The 26912-nt window shown below is 47.6% G+C and overlaps 1 protein-coding gene across 1 annotated transcript in view; it reads left to right on the forward strand.

The window, feature by feature from the left end:
- Positions 1–26912, forward strand: part of LOC122384924 (lachesin-like) — a 163445-nt gene that overhangs the window by 6139 nt on the left and 130394 nt on the right. The window contains exon 2 of the mRNA XM_043372757.1: positions 2089–2250. Coding sequence (XP_043228692.1) covers positions 2109–2250 — 142 coding nt within the window. The 5' untranslated portion in view covers positions 2089–2108. The remainder of the gene's footprint in view (positions 1–2088; positions 2251–26912) is intronic.

Below are 26912 nucleotides of genomic sequence, written 5' to 3' on the forward strand. Positions count from 1 at the left end.
TACGTGTGTTATTTCAGAGCATATCATCAGTTCGACTTTATTCCTCCAGGCCGGTCCTTTACAATATGATACTTTCTGAGTCAAGTGTATTTTTTAGCACTAGAGGTTCACGCAGAACAACATATGTAACCAGAAGGTGATCTTCTGGTCCGACCTCGCGCCAGCACACTAATCAAGGGGCGCCTTGGGGGCTCCGGCCGATGTAAAAATTGCATGATTGAAACAAGGCCCGATAAGACATTTGCCACGACTGAAATTAACAAATGAGTATCTAATGTGATTTGCCGAAGGCTATTACGTATATTGGTGTCTTTAATTTGATACAAAATATCAACTGGCTGCTCATTACCGCCATGAATTGGCCAAATTCACGGTCCACTGGTGCCAGACCTTGTGAAAACACTTACAAGAAAATGTCCAAAAAATGACCTACGGGAATCAGGCAAATCTGTTGACGCTCAACGGTTTGCAGCAGATGCAATGTGCATTACAACAATGCCTCGTTTGTTTAAATCGGTACATTTTTACCGAAGATACAGCCTGCTAAACTTTGTCTCAATTTTTAGTGAACACCCTGTATGTTATTGGTATTTGATTTCTACAGCTCAAAATATTGCTAGGTGCTGTACAGCAAACTGAATGGAAAAGATCCGTACAAACATTTGGTGAAATGTTTTCTGGATTGCTAGCACTTAGAACTTGTTTATTCTGTTGTAGGTGACAAGATAAGAAATTGAAGCAAGACTGACCAGTATCAGTATGCTATAGAATAGGTAGCCCAATCTGCTGGAATATTAAAATTCAAAAGTGGAATTGGGACTTATGAACTGGAAACTGCATCAACTATGACTATGTTTGCCAAAGCATAAAAGATATTAATGTTTACCATAAAGCACAGGGAAATGATAGGACCCGGTTGTACCCGGCCAAATATTTTGGGGGACCCGGTCTGGACCCATTCGGGTCCAGACCGGTTCCATAGACCGGGTCCCCGGGTCCACATTTTGCCACCTCTAATTCACAGACCTATGGGAGGGGTCGAAAACACCAAATCCTGATCCATTTGACATGGAATGTGCCATATTTATTAACATCGATGAACCGAGGAACCTGGATAGTGCGTACATTAACCCTCGCCCGTATAGGGGGGGTCGAACGGACCCCCCCCCCATGGTTTTTCGCGAATAACTCGCGTAAAAAGCGCCCGATCGCGACGAAACTTTCAGTACCCTCGCGTTAATCAATTTGACACCTACTCTGAAAATTTCATGACCCTGACCCCAATGACCTTTGACCTGTGACCTACTTTTCGAGACCATGTTTGGCCGGAATCGCGATTCGGCGTATGTCGGCTCGCATTAGCCGCGCGTTTGCAGTCTTTTCGTGGTTTCAAGCGTTCAAACATGTGATATGATGTTGCCCCCATGCATTAGGGTTGGTGTCAAGGTCACCTGAAGGTCAGGTCAGGTCATTGACCTTTGGTGACCTCGGTTCACTTTTTCGAGTTTTACATGTTTCTAAGCCAGTTTTTGGAGCTGAATTCGAATTTAGCAACCATATGAACATTTACGAAGTAGTTTTGGTGCCTTCGTAACATGTTACGAAGCTGTCAGAGGCGGCTGACACCTACTAGGAATACCCGGCAGGACCCCTACTGGTTGACCTGACCAGACCTGACCCGACCTGGACTAAATGCATAAAGACATCATCTGTGATCAAAACTAACATGATATTCGTGATCAGCGCCCCGAAAAACCCCTTAGCAGCCACACTTTACGACGTTCTAACAGGTCCCGATTTTCCCGACTTTTGGGTCATTGACCTGACCTGCAAGGTCAACCAATGACCTAGGACCTTAAAAGTAGGTATCATCGGCTTCCTCTCGTCACGGGCAACACGCTCGTTTTTTCCGCGAAGCTCTAGCTCGATCAGGGGCGAAACGGCAAGGGGGGGGGTCCAACGGACCCCCCCCCCCCTATACGTTCGCGGCTGGAAAAACACCAATACGGGCGAGGGTTAAATGAGACGGGGTTCTTCATACCCCTCCCTGGCTGGCCGCGAGTTAACGTGTTTTGCCGGCTGTTGCAGTGTGAGCGCCGAGCGGCACCATGCTGATGACCTGCGTGCTGGTGGCGGTGAGCCGTCTGCCCGCGCTGGCGGCCAGCTCCCTGCAGGCATCGGTGGACGGCAGGCCGGCGGTCAGTGAACCGCTGCCCGCTCTGATGGACAGGGCCGCCATCCAGCCACAGGGTGAGTACAGAGCCCACCCGGATCCGGGTCTATTTCACATACAAAAGTCAGTCAACGAGTGTCACTTTGCAAAAGTGCCACCACTTTTGGGAACGTTGGCGCAGGTGTGTACGAGTGAGGGTGACCATATGAACCCATCTGTAGGGTCGCCCTTTCCAGTGTCACTTGGCAGCAAAGGGTCTCCACATGAAGTGGGACCTGGGCTTATAACGTACATACAGTACGGAATGTGCCACTCCCAAGTAACCATTGTCGCCGTATACACAGTAAGAAAAAATATGTATCCTTACGAAGTAAATGCGTAAGGTTTCGGTTTGTTTGAAAAAGCTTCAAACGAAGCTCGAAAGAGCAACTTGTGTGCCACAGATCATAGGCCAAGGCAAGGCAATGTAAACCAGGGCCCTGTTCATGGAGTCTGCGATCGCTGCGGCCTGCCGCAGGTTCTAAGCCCCGCCCATTTTTGAAACGTCGTCACTCTCTCGGCCGCATCAGCGTTCCATGAACAACGTCTGCTGCCGAAATAGTTGCCGACAATTGTTTACAACTGACGCACACCGCTAGATAATTTGTTTACAAAATCGTCTCCATGACAACACGGCTTGCGCCTATTTGACTTCAGTGCGCCAAGTTCAGTGGAATTAGTTTTCTTGCGGCTCGGCGGTCACTGGATTGCGGCCGCGGAGATCGCAGCGGCCGCAGCAAGGTGACGTCATACATTCGTCATACTACATGAGCCCCACCCCTTTTCGTGGCGTAACAATCCGGCTGACCGCAGCGACCGCCGGGGTTCATGAACAGGCCACAGGGCCCAGGTCCCGACGAAAAACTGGGGAAAAATGAATTTATAGTCTGGCAAACCTAAGAAAGAACGGAGCTAAAGCGCCTGAATCACTTTGCACGTGTTTTGATCACTTGAAATGTATGGCTCGGAGGAATTTGTGTGAAAAGTTGTGAGAGAAAATATGCTCTCACATTATAAATGTACATGCATCAATGACTGCAGCACTTTAAATCCATTCTTCCTTAGGTTTGCCAGACTATAGTAACCGCGACTCCGGGGACCAAATATACTCAGGTTGCCATGGTAACGGGGAAATTTGGCATGCTACGCATCTAATAACTCATTTTTCAACGAATTATTTCAGAAAAAGCAAAAAGACTTGTCGGACCACTACTAGAATGAATTACATTTTCATAAACGAATCGAGTTTTTATCAGACTGGCCTAAACAATGTCAAAAATCAAGTCCTAAACTGAACGGCCCTTGCTGCTATAGGTTACCTCTAACGCTCTGGCCCCCAAAATCGTCACTGGCTTATCAGCCAAGGAGCGTCAAGTATTGACTGCATTTGTTGTTTAGAATGCTCACGGTGCTGACAGCGCTAGCAAAGGTGTCTCCACTTTTAGTAATGTTAAAAGCCCGGAGCGCACCCCCCCCCCCTGGGCCAGGGAATCGGGGTGGGGGGTAGTAATGCATTCCCCCCCCCCCCCCACACACACACGTTTCACTTTCAGCGTTTTCCAAGTCACGGTTCGTCGGAAAGTCATTTTATCCACAAAAGAAACGAAATATACCATTCGAAAGCTGACGGTGAGCTGATTCCAAAAATGTGTTTTATGCTGAAATCGTTCGATGGCCTTTTTCAAAAATTTGTTTTTATTAAAACATCATAATTTTTCAATCAACTGACTGACTAGATCCTTCATCGAAGTCATTCTTGAAATCATATGTATGTTTTTTCGTCTTCCAGTGAAAGCTGAATGCCGAAGGAACAATATGCAGCAGACATGTGCATGGATCCGAGGAAATGGATCTGGGATCTGATCCCACGGATCCTGATCTCGGATCTGACGGGGTCATAGATCCAGCTCTAATGCATCGAGAGATCCGTAGGGATCACAGATCCGAGTCTTTTTTTTTTTGCTTCAGATCCAGTGAGATCATAGAACCTCACGTATTTTTTTTTTTGTCAACACAGAAAACTAAAAAAAACACTTGTTGCAACTCACAAACGTTCTGTTTTAGTGATTGCATGTGCTCGCACGTCATCATCCATAGTTTCGTGGCACTTATTCACACAGAAACCCTATAAACATGATTTTTAGTTTGATACATAAAAGAACACTGAGAAAGGATGTAACCTAGGTATAGTGCCACCTGCCAAGAGCTTCACGAAGCCCTTGCCCGCAGCTGTTTTCCACTTAGGTATTCATGAAAATGTTGGGATTCATGAAGGCTGTGTATAAATACATCATTGTGTGAAATATTTATATTTGCAGCCACATATTTTGAAGCTCACCATAATTAATATGATACTCAGGTTGTGCGACTTGGTTTATGTCCAAGTCATAATGGGATATGCTTTCAATTAGGGCTTCAGAATCGATTGATTTTCGATGGGGAGTGACTGAACCTTCTATAGATGTCCTTGGTGGGCACCGCACTCACCTGATATTAGTGATTTCTTTCTATGGGGATATTCGAAGTCTGATGTCTACAGAGATGGTCCCCAGAACATCTCGCAGCTCAAGGATGCCATCGCAAGCTTCATGGCTGACGTTCCCGCGGCAATGTGCACTCGCGCAATGGGCAGTTTCAGCGCGCGGGTGGAGCACTGGAGGCGTGGCTCCGGCGCCGCGGTGGCCTTATCGAACATATGCTGTAGAAATCGCCGTGAGCTCATCAGATGGTGTAAACGATACATCAATAAAAACTCAATTTTTCTCTTTCATTTGGTGCCATTTTATCGGATACAGCAATTTAAGCATTCTTGCCCCAGGTGTTAATTTTCGGTCACATGACTGTGAATCACATACAGTCGCCCTCGCGACTGTGAATCGCGAGGGCCCTTCGCCGTGGCCCTCGCGGACGCCGCAACACCCGTCTCCAGGTCCCAAGCACTGCTGGGTCCTGGTCGCGGCAGCGGACCGTAGCTCCTTCGTTGGTGGTGCTGCGGAACACCTGCAAGTCGCCCTCAGCGTCTGGGGTGGCATGCTGCTGCAGGTAGGTTACCAGCCAGATCCGCGTCTTCCTCGCAGCGTGTCTACTCTTCCATATCATTGAGCTGATCCTGCAGCTTGGATCCTCCTCAGAGTTCCCGATGGCGCCGACGCTCGGCGTCGCCAGGAGAGGGTTGACCCCGCGCCTATCACCAGGAGGACCGCCTGCAGGCGGAGGCGAGCCTTCACTTCGCTGGGGTTCGGGTTCAGGTTGAAGCCGCCCCGTGACCAATGACCATGTAGCAAAAGTTGTAAAGACTGTCCCTGTGGGGATCCTTAATTGGCGCGGCGGGTCAAAAGGTATGCGTCTCCATGTGCAGTGCTAATGTCGGCGAGCGCATCTGTATGAATCTTGGGCGAAGAGACCTCGGACGGACGAGATGATCACCAGTAGCGGTGTTTGGAGGGCATAGAGGTGGTTGGCGCTGCCGACGCGCAGCAGACGACACTCGCCCTTGGTATCCGCATTCAGCAAGGCCATGCCGACAGAGCATCCTGCTGCTTAGTCCTGTCCTGGGCCCAGTTTCACCAAGTTCTGTTTGGGGTAGTTTCGGCGAAACTACCCCAAACCAGTTTCACCAAATGGGGTAGGTTCTGATTGGCCACTTCCAAACTACCCCATGGGGCAGTTCTTATTTTACCCCAAATTTGCCATGCAAACAGATGCTCACGGTCCGTGAGCATCTGAACAAGCCAATCAATCAGCTGTTTGCCGGCAATTCTACCCCAAATATCCGACCAAAATTACGGCTGACATTCGTGGGGTAATCTGTGAATATGATACGAATTGTGAGCAAGAATTGACAGTAAAATAGTAATAAGAACATATTTTATTGAAGTCCAATCACCTGTCATGTTTGAGTATGCATTATTCATAGCATACCTTGGTACTTCAAGTTTCATCCAAATATTTTACTGCATGTAGCCTGCACCACCGAGTAGTAAAGTAATCTTGGCACCACCTATGCTTGTGATCTGCATTGCAACACCCAAAAGAAGCATTATAGATGTCGCCCATTGCTGAATGCCAGGATTTTTATTTTTTTAAATTAAAGGTTTTCCTTCAACAGTGACCTTGAATACCGGATGAGGAAGCCTTGAAATATAAACAATAAAAATGCACATTCTTCACGGTGGTTACATGCTGACGATGTGTCTTGTTGAAATGATCATAGTACTTCAACTTGTGTGATCTATTCAAATTATCATTCGAGGTATCTATACTCGTATGCCTTACGGTCAATGTGCAAATATCCAGCAAATGTCAAGACGCTAACAACTGAAATAAAAATAAAAATGCCTTACCTAAATCAGCAAGAGAATGTCGTGCATACCTAGGTAATTCTCATTAGAAATAAAAAGCATATGGTGCAAGTAATTCGTAATAAGCAGTTGTTAAAAATACCAGGCCAAGTGGATTCGATACTTTCCATATCTATGTTTTTATTTTTGTCGCTGTTGTGCATATCTCAATAAAGTTGCGTTAAATGTGCCGTGCATCTGTAGGTACTGTATGTATTTTGTAATGCACATTAGAAATAAAAGCATCTGGTGCAAAAGATTCGTAGTTAAAAGTCGTCAAAAATACCAAGCAAGGTGTATTCGATACTAGTAAAACATGCACTAATTTACTATAACATTCTAACTAATTATAAAACACTTAACATCTAATCTAATCTAAAACATCTAATTTAAACATCTAATGTAAACATCAAATTTACTAAAACACTAATTAATTTTAAAACATTCGATACTATTCGATAATGAAACATGCCATTGTTCTGTAACCTATCCATCAAGATTCGCGGTTGTGCATTGCATTCCTTTCTCAATAAAATTGTGCATCTTGGAAACTGAGGTGCTATTGTGCCATCGTTACCAAGGTGATTGGTAGACAAATACAAGAAGCCAAATCAAATGTGTTCTTCATTTCACGCCGTCGTGAAATGAAATTCTCGACCAATCAAAACGTTCCGTTGTTTTGCTGATGCTGCTTGCTTAGCAAACATTCACAAGAGACGCCGAAACTACCCCATGGGGGTAGTTTGAGCTGGTGAAACTGGATTTTACCCCATGGGGCAGAATGGAAATCTACCCCATGCCGAAATTACCCTACTTGGTGAAACTGGGCCCAAGCTCTGTTTGGGGTAGTTTCGGCGAAACTACCCCAAACCAGTTTCACCAAATGGGGTAGGTTCTGATTGGACACTTCCAAACTACCCCATGGGGCAGTTCTTATTTTACCCCAAATTTGCCATGCAAACAGATGCTCACGGTCCGTGAGCAACTGAACAAGCCAATCAATCAGCTGGCTGTCGTCGGTTCTACCCCAAATATCCGACCGAAATTACGGCAGACATTCGTGGGGTAATTTGTGAATATAATACCAATTGTGAGCAAGAATTGACAGTAAAACAATAATCAGAACATCATTTATTGAAGACCAATCACCTGTCAAGTTTGAGTATGCATTATTCATAACATACTTCAAGTTTCATCCAAGTATTTTACTGCATGTAGCCTGCGCCACCTATTCTTGTGATCTGCAAGACGAAAACAAGTATTATAGATGTCGCCCATAGCTGAATGCCGGGAATTTTACTTTTTTAGCTATTAAAGGGTTTCCTTCAACAGTGACCTTGAATACCGGATGAGGAAGCCTTGAAATATAAACAATAAAAACGCACATTCTTCACGGTGGTTACATGCTGACGCTGTGCCTTGTTGAAATGATCATAGATTCATAGTACTTCAACTTGTGTGATCTATTCGAATTATCATTTGAGGTACCTACTACCTACATATAATATGCCTTACGGTCAATGTCCAAATATCCAACAAATGTCAAGACGCTAACAACTGAACTCAAGATAAAAATGCCGTACCTAAATCAGCAAGAGGATGTGTCGTGCATACCTAGGTAATTCTCATTAGAAATAAAAAGCATATGGTGCAAGTAATTCGTAATAAGCCGTTGTTGAAAATATCAGGCCAAGTGGATTCGATACTTTCCATATCTGTTTTTCATTTTTGTCTTTGTTGTGCATATCTCAATAAAGTTGCGTTAACCCTCGCCCGTATTGGTGTTTTTCCAGCCGCGAACGTATAAGGGGGGGGGGGGGGGTCCGTTGGACCCTCCCCTTGCCGTTTCGCCCCTGATCGAGCTAGAGCTTCGCGGAAAAAACGAGCGTGTTGCTCGTGACGAGAGGAAGCCGATGATGCCCAATTTTAAGGTCCTAGGTCATTGGTTGACCTTGCAGGTCAGGTCAATGACCCAAAAGTCGGGAAAATCGGGACCTGTTAGAACGTCGTGAAGTGTGGCTGTTATGGGTTTTTTTGGGGTGCTGATCACGAATATCATGTTAGTTTTGATCACAGATGATGTCTTCATGCATTTAGGCCAGGTCGGGTCAGGTCAGGTCAGGTCAACCAGTAAGGGTATTCGTAGTAGGTGGCAACCGCCTCTAACAGCTTCGTAACATGTTACGAAGGCACCAAAACTACTTCGTAAATGTTCATATGGTTGCTAAATTCGAACTCAGCTCCAAAAACTGGTCTAGAAACATGTAAAACTCGAAAAAGTGAACCGAGGTCATCAAAGGTCAATGACCTGACCTGACCTTCAGGTGACCTTGACACCCACCCTAATGCATGGGGGCAACATCATATCACATGTTTGAACGCTTGAAACCACGAAAAGACTGCAAACGCGCGGCTAATGCGAGCCGACATACGCCGAATCGCGATTCCGACCAAACATGGTCTCGAAAAGTAGGTCACAGGTCAAAGGTCATTTGGGTCAGGGTCATGAAAATTTTAGGGTAGGTGTAAAATTGATGAACGCGAGGGTACTGAAAGTTTCGTCGCGATCGGCCGCTTTTTACGCGAGTTATTTGCGAAAAACCATGGGGGGGGGGTCCGTTCGACCCCCCCCCCCCCCCTATACGGGCGAGGGCCGTGCCGTGCATCTGTACCGTATGTATTTTGTAATGCACATTAGAAATAAAAAGCATCTGGTGCAAAAGATTTGTAGTTAAAAGTCGTCAAAAATACCAAGCAATCGATACTAAAACATGCACTAATTTACTAAAATATTCTTATTATAAAACACTTAACATCTAATCTAATTTAACATCTAATGTAATCTAAAACATCTCATCTGAACATCTAATTTACTAAAACACTAATTAATTTTGAAACATTTGATACTATTCGATAATAAAACATGCCTTTTGTTCTGTATCCATCCATCATCCATCATATCCATCCATCAAGATTCGCGGTTGTGCATTGCATTCCTTTCTCAATAAAGTTGTGAATCTTGGAAACTGAGGTGCCATGGTGCCATCGTTACCAAGGTGATTGGTAGACAAATACAAGAAGCCAAATCAAATGTGTTCTTCATTTCACGCCGTCGTGAAATGAAATTCTCGACCAATCAAAACGTTCCGTTGTTTTGCTGATGCTGCTTGCTTAGCAAACATTCACAAGAGATGCCGAAACTACCCCATGGGGGTAGTTTGAGCTGGTGAAACTGGATTTTACCCCATGGGGCAGAATGGAAATCTACCCCATGCCGAAATTACCCCACTTGGTGAAACTGGGCCCTGGAGTAGCTGCGGACTGAGCTAATTGTTCTTAACGTGATAAGTCGTGTAGGTCAATGCTTTATTAATCCCTTGAGAACTGAAACAAAAACATTCCGAAAATTTAACAAAATAAAGAAAATATACCAGTAATTCAAAGCACATCTTTGTTCGTACCCACTACAGGGTGTCCCATAAGTTCGTTCTCACCTTATATTTGCATGTAAAACAGAGTACATTGCGTTTTGATATGTTTATAATCCCTCAGTGTGCTCCCCATTTCATAGGCAAACACATGAATACATGCTGCGACACGCCAACCGGCATGTTTGGCAGCATAGCAGGCTTGAAGTTAGCCTAGACTGACTTGGCATGGGCCGTGAGCTCCTCAATGCTGGAACACCGCTTCGCTTCGACGAGCCTCGATTTCAATATTCCCAACACATTTTTATGAAATTTGGATCCGATGAGTTGCCTGGGATGTGATCATGCCACAGACGCCTATCACAGTCTCCTGGCACTGCTTCTAAGCTTTGCTTGACCTGTGCACTGATGCACTGTCTTGCTTGAAGATGGGCCTACGACCTCCCGGATGCCATTTTCTCCTAAAAAAATGTGGTCATACTTGCGGTTCGAGTTAAGCTAGAAAGCTGAAACTCCTCCTAGATCTTCTTGGAGAAGCATTCTGCGTCCCAAGACTGTTTCTGGAGTATCAATCGCAACGTGATCAGTGTCTGGACGCATATTACCCCACATTACCGTGACCCTGGCCTTTTGCATAGGAATAAAGCGGGATGACTCAAAGGCCTTTTCCGTCGCCCATATGGGACCGTTTTGGGGTTTGGACGGGTGTTTTATCTCGAGCACGGACTGGGTAGTCCAGATGACCATATTGATGTCATCGGCCCTCCAGTTTTTTAGCCTCAGGCATAACGAAACACATGTTTGGCCATTTTAAGACGTTTTTGACTGTTTTGAGCCCTCCGGTAAGTAGAACTTAAGTCACCTTGAGTTAGGTACCCTGAAATGATACTCTTCGACAGCTGGTAATGCATCTTGAAAAGCATGGTTACCAACTTTCTAACGCTAAGACCTTTTTGACGGCCATTTTGGCGCCACACAGTTTTGGCCACATGGCTCACTCGTGAAAGCTGACAAAAAAAGAGCATAAACTTGCAGCGATTGACTCCCGACAAATCATCGGCGTCACTTGTTGACTGTGCGTCCAGTTAGCGACAGACATTGGCTACATACTGGATGGCCTCAATCACCCTCAACCGTTGTGAATGGCCCAGTGCGGACTAAATACCGAGACGTACCCGTATTGGAGACCTCTATGTTGCGGCGTAAGCCGTCTCCACAGGAAGTGAACTCTCTGGCAAAAAATATTTTGTCTAGACGAATTAGTTACCGTGGAGCATATTCACAGTTGCCATGGCAACCCCAAAAGCTCAGTTACAAAATAAATTAAGCGTGGCTTTAAATAAGAGAGCCTCTAAAAGAAAAATTTAGGTGAGAAGGAACTTATGGGACACCCTGTACATTTGAACCTCGGTACCCACTAACTTACATAATTTTTCGTTATTCACTAGATGGCTTCAGCTGTAGGCTTCAGTTGTAGGCTTCAGTGTATGACTCCCTCTTAGTGGTGTCAATTTCAGAAAACCTATGTCCAAAGTCCGTCCAATGTCCAATGCTTACGTCGACTGTCCGTCCAAAAATGTCCAAGCCAGCCATTTGTCCAAAGATGTCCGACACCTACGCAATAGTTAACACTCAACACTGTTATTTAATTTGCTTTTCATGTACCGTTACCAGCTCAAAAGTGTTTATCATATGGAAAGCTGAGCTTTTTAATAGCCAGCAATGTTAACCCGCGCCCCGCTGGGCTATTCAGCCATACGCGCCCTGCTGGGGGGGGGGCAGATTCTGCCCCCCCTGTCTAACTTCCGAACCGATGGTCGTAGAAAGACGGGGAAAACGGCAATCGAAAGCTCTCAACAAGGCGGATCTTAAGAGCCCAATTTTTTTTGCTTAAGTAGGTCAGAGGTCAGGTCAAGGTCAGCTCAAGGGTACAAAATGCAAGTTTCTACAGTATCGGCCTTGCACCGTAGTTGCCGAAGAATGGACTGAGACTGATTGCCCAAAACGTGTTCTTAGACTACCAAGACAATATTCGTTGCACACAATGTCATTCAAAGGTCAAGGTCAAGGTCAGGTCAGGTCAGGTCAGGTCAGGTCACCAAAAACAAAATATAGAAAAGGGCATGTGCGACACATGTTTTATGGGTCATTTTACTCATGGAATTCAATAGGCACACTCAATAAGTGATATGGACCACCTCTGGATGATTTTCAGGTCGAGTTCAGGTCAAGGTCAGGTCAAGTGTGGTCAAATTTTGAAGTTGGTTGTTCAGGCCTAAAAAGGTGTCTATCCGATGCAGTTTTTCACGGCGAATCGAATGGTGCTTTTTTTGTTTCCGTACGAGGTCTAGAACTTCCAAAAAAAATCATTTTTCAAAAAATTTGTGTGTCGTGACGTCATAAAATTTTGAATAACTCCCACATTTTTGAACCGATTCTTCTAAAAATTGGTATGTAGGTGCACATAGACCACTTCTTTGACATATATTCCGGTTTTTTCGATAGACTCAAAATTTTGGATTTTATAAATATTTTCCCAAAAAAGTCAGTTTTTTGGAAAAATTTTGGCCAAAATCCAAAATTTTCAAAAAACCGAGATAGCCATTTGATAGACAAAGTAGAATCACGTATAACCTTTTTTGTTACGTCTTGATTCCTTTAAAAATGAAGATGTTAGCGGCGTTTGAAATTTTGCCGTTTTTGAGGCGAAAATGGCGAACATGACGTCACTAAAACGTCAATTTCTCAAAAATTTTCCGACGGATTTCGCTCAAATTTTCAGGGAACGTGTCAAATTGATGTATGATAAGGTACTGAAAGTTTGACGTCGCTGGCGTAACGCGTTTAGAAGTTATTGGCGAAAAACGGGAGGGGGGGCAGATTCTGCCCCCCCCCCCCCAGCGGGGCGCGGGTTAACCACGATTACTTTTTAAAAATGTTGAGGTGTAGCAAGCGATTGTCCAAAGTTGTCCAAAGCCTGCTGCCATTGTCCAACCGAATTCCGAATTGGACATCGGACAAAATCGGAATTCCGAAGATTCAAGTTCCGATTGACACCACTACTCCCTCTGTCGTAAGTACGAAATATCGAGGTCAAACAGCTCAGCTATTGGGAGGGACGGGCGGTGCCACCCGGCGCTTCATTGGGTGCGCCCTGTTTGGAAAGTCGCCGAACGGGGTCAGCGCTTCCCCCGGCATTGAACGTCGCGGCGCCGGATATCCCATCAGACAATTAACCTGGCAGCGCTGCTAATGACGGATGGCCGCCGCTAATGCGGCCCAGGAAGTGCATTATGTGAGCCATCGGCGGCGCGGCGACGACACGGCCCGGCCGCCGTCACAAAGGCGCGGCGCCGCGGAACACTGTGACCGGACACGATCGCGTGGCCCGGCACTGCAGTTCAAGCTCCCGTCCTGATCATGAATAAGACTTAGAAGTAATAGTTAAGAAATGTGTTTATGTATGCCTTATCGTATCAAGTCATTTTTGATGAGAAAATAAATGAAATACAAGGGTCATAGGTCGGTACGCAAATAATCATTTAGCCCGCGCCCCGCTGGGGCTCCTCGATTTCCAAACTCGGCTCCTGGGCCTCGTAGCAAAATGCGGTAGGCGGCGTTCGAAAGAGGGTTAAAATCATAACTATATTACTTATATGATGATGGAACACCGTCCTGAATGTAATTAACCCGGCAGGCGGTGGGCCTCCCGGCCACCTTCCGCGCGGTGGGGGGGGGGGGGGGCATTTTTTGCCTCCCCCGTATCTCCGAAACTACTGGACGATCCGGAAAATTCAAACAGCGTTCGATAGCCCTGTCAAATTTGTCGAAGGAAACCAAATTTCATTGACCTCGGGGTCACCGATGACATCACAGGTCAGGTCAAAGATAAAATGTTTCACCGTTCACGGGGCTTCTAGGGGAAGCGCTATAACCAGGGATGCGGAGCCGTGGAAATTTCAGACGGCTCCGGCTCCGGGTGAAATGTTATGGCGGCTCCGGCTCCGGCTCCGGCTCCGAGTAAAATGGTCTGGTTCCGGCGGCTCCGGCTCCGACTCAGTACAAACCCTATGCAATCAATTAAATACGGGTGGAAGAAAAATTGGATTGGTTATACGCGTTACTCTTTGCCATGACCGGCTCACCGCGTCCCCGCGCAAACGCACCTCGGAGAGAACTGGCAGAACAAAGTACTAGGAAGCGATGGCATTGGAAACGCAGTCGCCGCGAATCGGAGTTCACTGAACCATCGTAAGCTGACACCCGTCTCGGCTGCATTGGGGGGGGGGGGGGAGGGTGGGGTGGGAAGAGACGGTGCTGGGAGTCGCAGTCCACTGCACTGGCTTCAAAACAATGGCCGTCACCTGATGACCGGTCCTCATGTTCTGAGGATGCAGTGGACGTGGGGGGGGGGGGGGGGAGAAGCAGACAGGAAGTTGATTGCGTACTGTGGGATACTGGGGATATTCGGCTTTTTTCATTCACTTGATGGCCCATGACGTACTTACCATATGTTTTACTGCCTTGTACTGTCAAACCGAACTAGGTTAATTATTTTGTTTTCCTCTTCAAAAAATAAAACGGAGCCGGAGTCGCCCCCTTTTTTGGCGGCTCCGGCTCCGGCTCCGGGCTATATTGTTTCACGGCTCCGGCTCCGGCTCCGGCTCCGGGCAAAATATGCCGGCTCCGGCGGCTCCGGCTCCGACTCCGGCTCCGGCTCCGCATCCCTGGCTATAACACCGAGTAAAACGCATTTTGTCGAAAATCAGCGATAGGGCGTCAGTTGTCTAGTACATATGTTGCTATTAGAGGTCACTGGTCAGGTCACCAAGGCCCACAGTGGCCCTTTTTCAGAATTAGCACGCATTAATTCCCACATTACCTAAAAGTGGTGCAAGACCACCACGTGATCAAGGACGTATTCCCTGCCAATGCAAAGAGAGAAAAAGAAACGAACTGCCCAAGGAGATTCGGCCCAACAGCGAAAGGCCGCTCGGCCCAAGCTTTGGCGCACGTTCGCACGGCTCGCCCGCCGGCCAGGCCGCTCCGAGCGCAAGTGTGGCGAGCCCGCCAGCCGACCGCGCTACACTGACCGCCAGGACGCCCCAGGGCGTCACGTGACCGCATCTACAGCTGTTGCCAGCCACCGTTAGTATAATTTCAATTAGCACATCTTATGGCAAAAGTCAAGCCACATTTAGGCGCACACCAGGTGACACCAGTTTCGAGCCAGGTCAATGAGCTTAGTCGTATCGACTCAGGAGCCACAGCCGCTCGCGGACTGAACTGGCTCACGTTATCCACCGTAAAAGCAAAATGGCGCAAAATGGCGCGATGCCCTTTGGTGGACATGGTCAGAAGAGATCGGCGATTCGAACGATGTATAATACGACATGTGCTGGAGTGTGCTACTTAACATAAAGCTTCATATGTATGCCGCCATCTCCAGTTAATAATTGTCCTGTTATTGTGTCCACAATATTCGGCAGAAGTAGTCTATTTAAGCTTATATAATGAAAATAGTGGTTTCTAGGGCTTCTACGTAAACTCAGCTTCACATCCATGCCACTAATTTTTAATATTTTCGCATCGAAAGTCTTACAAATTGATGTTCATTCTACTCCACTTTTTAGGGTCCGCCGGTGGTGTCCGCGCGCTTCTCAACAAACTTCGATTTTGCGGTCAGTTTTACCAAAGATAATTATTTTTTAGGAGGTAACAATGGCACCATCGGATAGTTTGGAATGTTTTGCACACGATTAGACTGCTTTTTACTCAAAAGAAGAGAAAAAATATTTTGAATTTATGCGTGCTAATTCCGAAAAAGGGCCACTGTGCAATAGGGTGTGTCGATAGTCGCAGATTCGCGTTAGACAAAGATATAAATTGGCGCGAGCATGCCAAAACACTAGCCCTGCAGTTGGTTTTGCGTAAAAATGCGATTTGACGAGGCTCGGGCAGGTCGAAGTTTCAGCGAAAAAGTCGCAGTCGACGGTGCTGCCACCTACATTGCTAATAACGGGCACTATCATATCGTGATAATTGGGGTAGTTTCAAATGAGAAATGACTTCTATTTTTGTTCAAACTACTTGAGAAGATATAAAACAATTCGGAAGCATACATTTTACCCAAATATCACGTTCCATTTTTTCCTGTTGAGTTGTTAGGAAAGTGGTAAATTTCCAGATTGACGGCTAAAAAACGAAACAGGAGGAACAGAGCAGGAATTGTACCTAGACGTGTGCCGCGCCGATGCTTTAGGTAAGGGTGATCAACAGAACCAGCACAAAGATCTTGCTTATTGAAGAACATATTTCTCTAAATGAAAAACTTTTATGACTCAGGCAAGCCTTCTAATATAGGTATCGACAGGATTGCGGTAAAGGTACAATCGTTGCGGTAAAAGGTACGATCGGAGGCACATTACAATTATTTTGAGCTGGGAAACAACACGGTTCAGATACCACCACGTCCAAAAACCTCACTACCTCCCCCATACGAGCTATATCATCTGATTGCAGCGCCCTGAAAACAAACGGGTATCACCAAAACCCTCTGTATTAGCGCCTACCGACACATGGTGAATGGCGCGATCAATAACCGACATTTGCAAAAGGTAATTCGCCACACAGCCCGCCGGCGTCTGAGGGGTCACGTGTTGAATCAGCGAGCCAGATTGCCAGCGACTCACCGCTGAACTCCCGGGCATAGCAAAACGGACGATGCAACATGACTCGGAGATCATCACAGACGCAACGACAAACGTTACCGAAGGCCATCTGAGCTCGTCGTGCGTAGACCCTCGTTCAGCTACGTAATATCGCTCTCCGCCACCTCGCAGTTCCCTTGTCAAGCCGAACTGATGACGCTCAATGGCCAGTCAGTCAGTCACAGCTCAGCTTCCTGCGGAAGACACATTCAAAGAGAATCGTTAGTCATTGACTGTGTCAATATTATTGACACAGTGACTAAAGAACGGTTATATTGCACAAATAATGTTGCCAGTAGCAGCACCACAAATGTTTTGAACTAAAATCACTTGACATCAGTGAGAAGAAACACTCCAGTTTTTTACAAGTGATGCGTAAATTAAAGGGGATTACAAAAACCGAAAATCAAAATATTAGCACTAGATAACATCGATCTTAAATGTTGGCTAACATTTTAAAGCATACATCAGAGGAGCTGTTGGCGGCTTACCGTCGCAGCATATCCTGCTTGGAATTGAGCACAGGAAGCTGGCGTCGATGTTTCAGCTTTGCAGTGATGTGACCGTCTCTAGCTTCATCTCCGATCACCGCCGTGCATGCCTCCGTGACCATCCGCACGGCCCGCTCCACGGCTTGTGTGTGGACCGGGTACGGCGGCACAGTCAACGGAGCGTCCATGACGCGCACCAGCTCGGAATGACTGAGGTCTCGCAGAAGAGGAGGCTGCGTGATCCGGCCGTCCCAGCTGATGAGGTCGGTGTACGTTGTGGCGTCGAAGTTGACGACGGGAATCACGAAGGGCCTGACCTCCTCGGCATGCAGCTGGCGGGCGGCGCCGATGTGCTGGACGGCCTTTTCCCGGACGGCGCGCTCGCTGTCGGTAACCATCGCCAGAAGAAGCTGCTCGCTGTGCGCCCAGTAGCCGTTGCGCTGGATCACCGGCCGGATGACTGCCTGCGAGCGCTGCGGCAGATCGCGGAGCAGAACGACGCTGCGAAACAAGTTCCGTGAGCCCTGGTCGCAGCTGCTGTTCTGGTGGATGGTGAACCACATCGGTACGTAGTGTCGAACCACGTATTGCACCAGGTCCTGCAGAGCGCCGCTGGGTGCCACCGTGGAGACGTACAAACGGAGCAGACGAGCGGCTAGCGTCAGCCACCTGAAGACGAAAAAAGTTTTTTTTTAGGAAACCATTTTTGGGAAGTGGGAATTATAGAACATGGGGGTGGGGTGGAGGGGGGGGGGGGGTCGAGGACGAGGAGAAGCAGGTGCTCTCTCCTGTAATTGGGACTTGAACCCGTTGGAGAGAGGTCCGACTAAATAAAAAAAAACATAAAATGTAATACACCGTTATCTCTGTATACCGTTGTGCGGCGGATAACAAACATTTGAACGCCATTTCAGCAGCATTAGAAACATGGGTAACATCGCGCTGACCTCCCCTCCTACTGTCACACTATCAATATGCCAGACTTCCCCTCCCTCCCACGGCACCCATGATAAGCGTGACTTAATTCATCAGCGGTCCCTTGCATTGAAGAGCTACGATAATCGACACGAGGATGCTGGTTGATATATTTTATACTCGTGAATCAGGGTATATGCATTTGCAATTCGCAAGCTGCATGGAATGTGGCTGCTTGGTAGGTATAATTAAACCCACATCCATTCACAAGGTAGCTTTTTCAGCTCTCTTACCTGGCATGGTTCAGGGGTCCGATTCGCCGGCCAGCCGTCTTGTTGTCCACGGAGCCGCTCTGCACCGCTGCAGCCAGCAGGTACAGAAGCTGCTGATCGGTGCTCAGCTCCTGAATCACCGCGGCTGGCAGGTCGGGCGTATTGCCCGGCACCGGCTCGTACGCCACCACATCGGCCTCCCACACGTCGCCGGCGCAGAGCCGGCCGATCGGCCCGGTAAACGACCGGGGACCGGAGGTGGTGCCGTCCAGGGTCGTCACGAGGCTACGCAGATTGAGCTCGTTGCCATGCAATTGGCAAATAAACCAGTGAACGGGAGAGCCTGTCACCAGTTCGAACAGGCGGCACACGCCGCCCGTGGTGCCCGTGTTGACGGCGGTGCCATCGCAGCCCAGTACCCGGATATCTCCGTCGAAGTGCAAGGCCAGTGAATGCAGCTCGCTGAGCAAATCGTACGCTCGGCCCGACTCTGGACTGAAGTGAGTTACATACCGACTCCCCGGCTCAGCTATCACGACCACGTGCTCCTCAGAGGCGTGAGCTGTGGTGCTTGTGGTGCACGTCCGGTCTTTCCGACCGTCAAAGTACAGACTTGTGAGCCCGGACTGATACATGTCATTGGCGTTTTGGCGAGCCGTTTCCAGTCTTTCTTTATTTCTGGCTCGCCAGAGCTTCGAAGGGGCCACGGCAGTTGCCTGATTCAGCTCACCGATGTCTTCCAGATAGCCGTTGATAATGGCAGCTGCTGCTCGATTGGACACGTCGAAGCGCTCGGCCGCCAACGCCGCGTTCTTCAGCTGTTGGGTGTTACGATCGACGGTTGCAGTATCGACGGTTTTGTCTGGCACAAACGAATCACTGTCACTATCAACACCCTCATTCGAGGTCGACGAGGCGGTGAGCTCGCCGCCACCACTGCCGGTGTCGTGGCGGCTGGGGCCCGGCACAGACTCTGGAGCAGTGGCTGGATCGGCAGCAGTCGAGGGGCCAGCAGTTGGTGTGGGAGGCGACCCGGGCTCGGTGGAAGGCGACTCAGGCTGGGTGAGAGACGACTCGGGATCAGCCGATGGCGACACGGGCTCGACAGTGCATGCCTCCGCACCGCCGGATGGACCACCGAACTCATAACGACGAAGTGCGCTTCTCCTCTCCTCACGAGCTGTTCGTGCTGAACTCGTGAGCCGGTCAAAACTCCCCAATGACAGTTTTCTCTGGCGCCGCTGATCTTGGAGGAATGAAAACTCCTCTTGGGGAACTTTGTTCGCCTTAGGACACAGGCAGCTGAGCCAGGACCTGCACTTGCATTTCGCAAGGTCGAAAAGCTTGACGAAGTAGCTGTCGATGTGGCTTTTCCTCGCTTTCTTGTTCTTCTTGCACACGTTCCTGTATGCAACGTAGCAGTCTCGTTTCACCGCCTTCGTAACGTAGTAGATATCATGAATTGGAATTCCTTCATTTATCCACACATCGCTGACATCATTCGCTACTTGTCTGAAAATGTGATCCGAGGGAGGCTGTTTAGAAGTGCGGTTCAGCCACCTGATGTAGCTGACGACATCACCTTTCGTCGGCAACTGGTTGGCTGGCAGAGGGGCGGGATGGCCGAGAAGAAAACGTCTAGTTTGTAAGCGTGTGGCCTTTGACATGGCTACAGAACATCGCACGATGTGGTAGGACGTAGGGTAAACAATTAGCTTGGATAATAATTAAATCACACTGTTAATTACCTAGTTTTTACCTAATATAAGTTTGGGACCTATCCCGTAAACAAAGATTCAATGACAACTGTTGTCTGCTAGGTTACCTTTAGGTAATGCATTTTGTCATATCAAGATGTTTATATTTTGTTTACACATTCATCTATTAATTCAGTGATTTTACTTTAATTATATTTCAATCAAATCGTAAATTTCTGTAGATGTTTTATTACAAATCTGTTCATAATTACAATTAATATTAAACAAAAATACCAGAATTAAATACCAGCCGCCAGAGGCACTGCTGACAACCAGCGACAACACACCAGTTGCACAGGTGTCACCACAGTCGCATGCTGTTAATGTAGGTGGCGCTGCCATCGAATCAGCTATTTTACAGATATCGGAAACAAACCTCTGGAGCCTCGTTAATTTTGTAATTTAAGTGCTTTCTTTTGGATTTTTGGCATCTGTTGAGTCTCGTACCAAAAAATATCTTTGTCTAACGTGAATCTGTGAGAAAAACCCCTCTGTCGACACACCCTACTGTGCAAGGGTCACCACATGAACCCAACTTTACTAAGGTTGTGCGATGCATGTTTTATGGCCAGTTCTCATTTCCAACTCAATGATGTTGATTATAAGACCATCAGGTACGGTTTAGGTCACTTTCTGGTGGAGGTCAGGTCAAGGGCAGGTCAAAAAAGGTCAAATTTCAAAGTTGATATTTCTGCATAAAATGGGTATTGATTCGATGCAGCTCGTCACGGGGAGTCTAATGGTGGTCTTTGTTTTGCGCTACGAGGTCTAGGATTGCTAAAAAAAAATTGAGTTTGAAAATTTGATGTCATCAATTTTGAAGTTTTTTCACTATAACTTGGCCAAAAAAGGGTATCGATCTTAAGTTTGGCATGTAGTTAGAAGGCGGTAGGGACTATCACATATCTTCCGTTTTTTCGAAATTCAAAATACTTGTTGGATTTTGGCTATTATATTCAAAAAATCTATTTTTTGATTTTTGGTGTCAAAATCCAAAAAATCAAAAATCCGAGATGGTAGTTTTGTAGTCCTCTAAATTATACATCTTTTGTGTCTGAAACATTTTTCTGTATCTCTAAAGCTGTAGGCCTGACAGCTCTTCTCACGAAACCTTTTTTTGGGTCGAAAATGGCAGAAATGACGTCACTCTGACGTCATTAGCGTCCAACCTATCATAGCCTTTGGAACATTTTTGGTCACAATGTGCAATAGCTATTCACGGGAGGGTACTGAAAGTTTGGTGACGATCGGCGCAGCGGTTCTCGAGATATATCGAAAAAACTAAGGAAGGGGGGGGGCAAAAATGCCCCCCCCCCACCGCCTGCACAAACCCAATCAAAGAAGCCTGGCGAACGTCGCTCGTGTGAGAGATGCGCTACCCAGGCTGTCAACGGTCAGCGATACCGGATGACCCTGACAAATTTTTTGGAGTGTCCTGAAAACCACAATGAGGAGAGATCCAGGAGCATAGGCGACGGAACGATTTGAGACAGGGGGGGGGGGGGGCACCAGCTCAAGGAGCCAAACCTAGGGTACCCCCAAATCCTGTTTTATCATCGGATTTAGGCCACTTATTTGTCGTCACAGACCTGACACGATGATTTATTATTTTTTTTTTTACTAAACGAAAATGGCAGTTCACCCCCGTATGTGTGGCTAACTACAAGTAACCCTCGCCGGCACAGGGGAGGGGGTGATGCAACCCCCCTAAGTTTTTCGCGAATAAATCGCGTAAAAAGCGGCCGATCGCGACGAAACTTTCAGCACCCTCGCATTGATCAATTTTACACCTACCCTGAAAATGTCATGACCCTGACCCAAATGACCTTTGACCTGTGACCTCTTTTCCGAGACCATGTTTGGCCGGAATCGCGATTCGGCGTATGTCGGCTCGCAGTAGCCGCGCGTTTGCAAGCTTTTGGTGGTTTCAAACGTTCAAACATGTGATTTGATGTTGCTCCCATACATTAGGGTGGGTGCCAAGGTCACCTGAAGGTCAGGTTAGGTCATTGATCTTTGGTGACCTCGGTTCACTTTTTCGAGTTTACATGTTTCTAGGCTAGTTTTTGGAGCTGAATTCGAGTTAAGCAACCATTTCAACATTTACGAAGTAGTTTTGGTGCCTTCGTAACATGTTACGAACTGTCAGAGGCGGATGACAGGTACTACGAATACCCGTCACGACCCCTACCGGTTGACCTGACCTGACCTGACCCGACCTGGTCTAAACGCTTCACGACATCATCTGTGTTCAAAACTAACACGATATTCGTGATCAGCACCCCGGAAACCCCTTAGCAGCCACACTTTACGACTTTCTAACAGGTCCCGATATTCCCGATTTTTGGGTCATTGACCTGACCTGGAAGGTCAACTGATGACCTAGGACCTTAAAATTGGGTATCATTGGCTTCCTCTCGTGACGGGCAACAGGCTCGTTTTTTTTCGCGAAGCTCTAGCTCCATCAGGGGCCAAACGCGAAGGGGGTCGTACCACCCCCCCCCCCCCTTGTGCCGTCGAAGGACTCAAAATGGCCTGTGCCGGCGAGGGTTAAGCTGATCCTCAAGTACCTGTGTGTTTGTCTCTTCCTTATTGTCGTTTGATAAATTCCATTTATCCTACATGCATCAAATTCCCAAGAAGCCATCGCAGTACTAATCAGTGGCGAAATGCCAGGGGGAGGTCACATGGGTCATGACTTAGGGCCTGGGGTCACCACATGCCTGCCAGGAGCACCACAGGCCTGACAGCCGACAGGGGCACCACAGGCCCGCCAGGGGTACCATACCACAGGCCTAGCAGGGGCACCACAGGCCTGTCAGGAGCACCATCGGCCTAGCAAAAGCACTACAGGTCTTCCAGGGGCACCAGAGGCCTGCCAGGGGCACTATCGGCTTCGCAGGGGAACCACCGGCCTCGCAAGGGCACAAGCCTGTCGTTGGCACTTTAGGATTGTCAGGGGCAGGGGCGCGGGAACTACTTTCCGACTGGGGGGGGGGGGCACACCATAATAGATATCAACCTAGGGTACCCCCAAATCTAGTTTTCTCACCGGTTTTATGCCACTTATTTTTCACCCCTCGGCTTTTTCAACAATAAAGAAAATATTTGCAAAAAAGTGTGGTATTCCGTCTCAAAGCTGTGGGGGCACCGCCCCCACGGCCCCAGAGTTGGGGGGGGGGCAAGCTGCCCCCACTGCCCCCCCGGTTCCCGCGCCTATGGTCAGGGGCACCACAAACCTGTCAAGGGCACCTGCGTTCTAACAGGGGCACCATAGGTTCGCCAGGGGCACCACAGACCTGCCAAGGCCCAGGGACACCACAGGCCTAGCAAGGACACCACAGGCCTGTCAGGGGCACCACGGGCCTGTCAGGGCCCATGGGCACCTAAGTCATGTCAGGGCCCACCAGGGGCGTCGTTTTGTATAGGCCTGGGAGTGCCCGAGCACTACCAATGTTCAGCTGAGCACTACCAATGTGTTGTTGAGCACTACCAACATTTTTCTTCACTTATTGAGAAAATTGCATTCAAACATGTCATACAAATAAAACGAATGAGGTTCTTATGTATAAAATCAACATGATAGCAAGGAACTTCAATGGTAAGTGGTAACTATTGATGAAAATTTTTAGACTTACTCCTCAAGTAGATTGAATTTGAATTGGTTGACCAATTCAATCTTCTTGTAGCGTACCTAAGTCCATAAATTTCCATCAATACCTAGGTATCATTTTCACTTTCCACATCATGTCATTACGTCAAGTAATTTCAAGTTATGTGGTACCTACCTACCTACCTACCTACCAAGTTTCACAATAGTCAGGGGCGTCGTTTTGTATAGGCCTGGTAGGGCCCGAGCCTTACCAATGTTTATTTGGGCCCTACCAATGTTCGCTGAGCCCTACCAATCTTTTGTCACTTATCAGTTGATAAAAAATCAAAATAAACAGATAAGCAAATATTAAATAAGCACATATGCAAGTACATAAATAAGGTTCTAGCCACAGTAGGTGCATGTAGCTGACAATGAGGTTTCACGTGTCTAGGACTCCGGTCCTTAATGGATTTTAAGAGGCTCGAAAACGCAATTGGTTATAGAGGTCCATAACTGCCTCTGAGTCCCGCATACCACGCGACCGCCCCTAATAGACCCCGATCCGTCTCCACACCAGCCGCTGGAGGCCCTACACCGACTTCGGAAGGTGCCGCGGTGCTCCAGAATAGGCCATAGGTATATTGATTTGAGTGGGTGATGCAGCCTGATTCCCCAGGGTTCAACGCCAGGTCATTACCGCATCAGACCCCGAAAACTGAAGCTCGTAACTACGAGGGGCGTTCAAAAAGTTTCGGGCCGAACAATGAAGGAGTTGGAATTTTGGCCTGCAAGGCGGTGTGTTAAATGATGTGTTATTGGGATGTCCACTTACGCAAATTAAGTAAGTGGCCATTAATTAAGTCTCTTCTGTGATTGATTCGGGCTTCTATTCGTAGCATAGTTCGCCATTTCGGATAGGATGGGCGACGCCCAGAAGAGAGCAGTGATTCGTTTCATAGTAGTTAGTGCAGAAAAGGCACCAAGCGTTAACCCTCGCCCTGGGCATTTTTCATAACACGGCCTGGCAGGGGGAGGGGTCGATGCGACCCCCCTCCGCTCGTCAACTTTCCAAAACAGGGGCACACAATTGATGATGTGCGTCCATTCGGTAAACATCGAGGAGAGGCTATAGGGAAGCTGACGTAAAGTGTGCACCTGATCCGCGACCACGCACCTGCGTACATGGGCGGGATGACGAACAGTGAAGCGATGAGCTTCGAGTTGTTGTCGCATCCACTTTTTTCTCTCCGAACCTTGCACACTCTGGTTAGTGGTTGCCACCTCTTCCCCAACATAAGAAAATTAGCAGCGGCAACCTCGCTAACAGCAGGGAGACGAAATCAGCCGTCTTGGACGTGCAGGATGGGTCCAAAACCCACTGGTTATGGAGGCCTTGAGGGCTCTCGCGAAGCGCTGTGCGAAATGTGTTTGTCTTAACGGTGTTTATTTGAATAAATGAACTTTTTGGTCTAATGAGTCGATGCTGTATCTCTCTGCTCCTTCATGGTCGGGCCCGTAGCTTTCTGAACGCCCCTCGTACTGTCATCCTTTTATTTTGGCAAGCAGGTCTTTCTAACTATCGTTGTGTTTCCAGTCCTCGTTAGTTGTCGAACCCTTCAATTGGCGTGGGTCTTCAAAACCGTTCCTGGCCCCGCAGCCGTCTTTTTTAGTCGGCTTGGGCCCTCAAAGCTGTTCCTGTCCCCTTTCAGCACAGCCGTCCTTTTAAGTCGATGTGGGCCTCTTTCAGAATGGCCAGGCGCGTAACCACCACTGGGGACACTGGGGACCGGTCCCCAGTAACTTTTAGGTTACTGGGGACCGTCCCCAGTAAAACCGACGACCTCAATTTGCTTGAATAGCCAAATATTGTCTCTAAATCGACGTGAAGAGTAATATGTAGTCAACGGAAAACAAAACTGGATGTTTTGTTTAGCCAGCGCCCGGGTGGGCCTCTCAACCAGCTTAGCCATGATGGGGGGGGGGGGCTTTTTGGCCACACCAGATTACCTAAGCGAGCTAGAAAGACGCGGTAAGAAGCAGCAGATAGCTCGCTACAGTATCTTTCAGAATTACCTATGTCATTTTTGATCAAGTCATCGCTCAGGTCACTGGAGGTCACCAAAGGTAAAATTTTCACAAACATTTATTCCCAATTTCGACAACTTTTCACAAATCGGCGCATACGTCAGGAACCTGCTGCAGTGCTGCGGGAAAGCGCATTCGACAGCTTTTTTCAAAGACCTTTCTGAGCAATGTTCTCAGTTTTGACCTAAGGTCAACGGTTTAGCTTCCAGGTTGGCGTTTTGCGGGAAAGGTTTTTGTATCATAACTTTTGACTCAAAAATAGCATGGCGCTGATTTTACCGGCATCGCGTTGGTCTCGTCGAGACGCATGGAAGGAAAAGGTCATGTTGCATGTCATGCGATTGGTATTGTTGAGTTGAACACATCCATAGTGTTTGCGCTCTAACATGTTTCTACCTAAAGTAATGGTAAAAACTGTTGGAGATGTTTCATGACCTGAGATGATCTCAGAGGCATAGAAGGGGTCACAGGTGCAATTTTCCGGTTCAGTGTGTCATGTTTACCTGTGTCGGTGCGCGCCGCGGTTGTGCTTACACGCGCAAAAAAAAAAAAAATGGCAGGTGTGGCCAAAAACGCCCCCACTATCTCCCCCCACGGCCCACACACTCGGGCGAAGGCTGATCCTGAAATATTATATTTGGTCTTCGCGGCTTTCCATGTGGTCCCCAGTAACTTCAGACTCGTGGTTACGCGCCTGAGAATGGCGTGCATTCCTCCGACACTATTGCCTATATAACTGCACGTTTTGTGCATGGCGTCCGGTGTGGACCCAGATTTCCAAAGTTTTTTTTTGTGTTTTTTTTTTAGATTTCGGTTAGTCTTGTCAATGACCAGGGCGAAAAATAAGTGGCCGAAATCCGATGAGAAAGGCAGATTTGGGGGTACCCTACCTTGTAAGCCCCGTCATATATGGCCAGCCGCCGCCTTTGGGCACTACCAATCATTTTCGGAAAACGACACCCCTGGGGCCCACCGTAGGCTTGTCAGGGGGCAGGGTAGGTAGGGCACCAGTCATCACATGACTAACCAAAAATAAAGAAAATGAAAAAACTGAAAATAGGGCACCACCAAAATTAAGTGGCCGAAATCCGTTGAGGTTTTGATTTT

This window comes from Amphibalanus amphitrite, unplaced genomic scaffold (assembly GCF_019059575.1).
Source record: "Amphibalanus amphitrite isolate SeventyFive unplaced genomic scaffold, NRLGWU_Aamphi_draft 000203F_arrow, whole genome shotgun sequence".
Taxonomy (NCBI): Eukaryota; Metazoa; Arthropoda; class Thecostraca; order Balanomorpha; family Balanidae; genus Amphibalanus; species Amphibalanus amphitrite.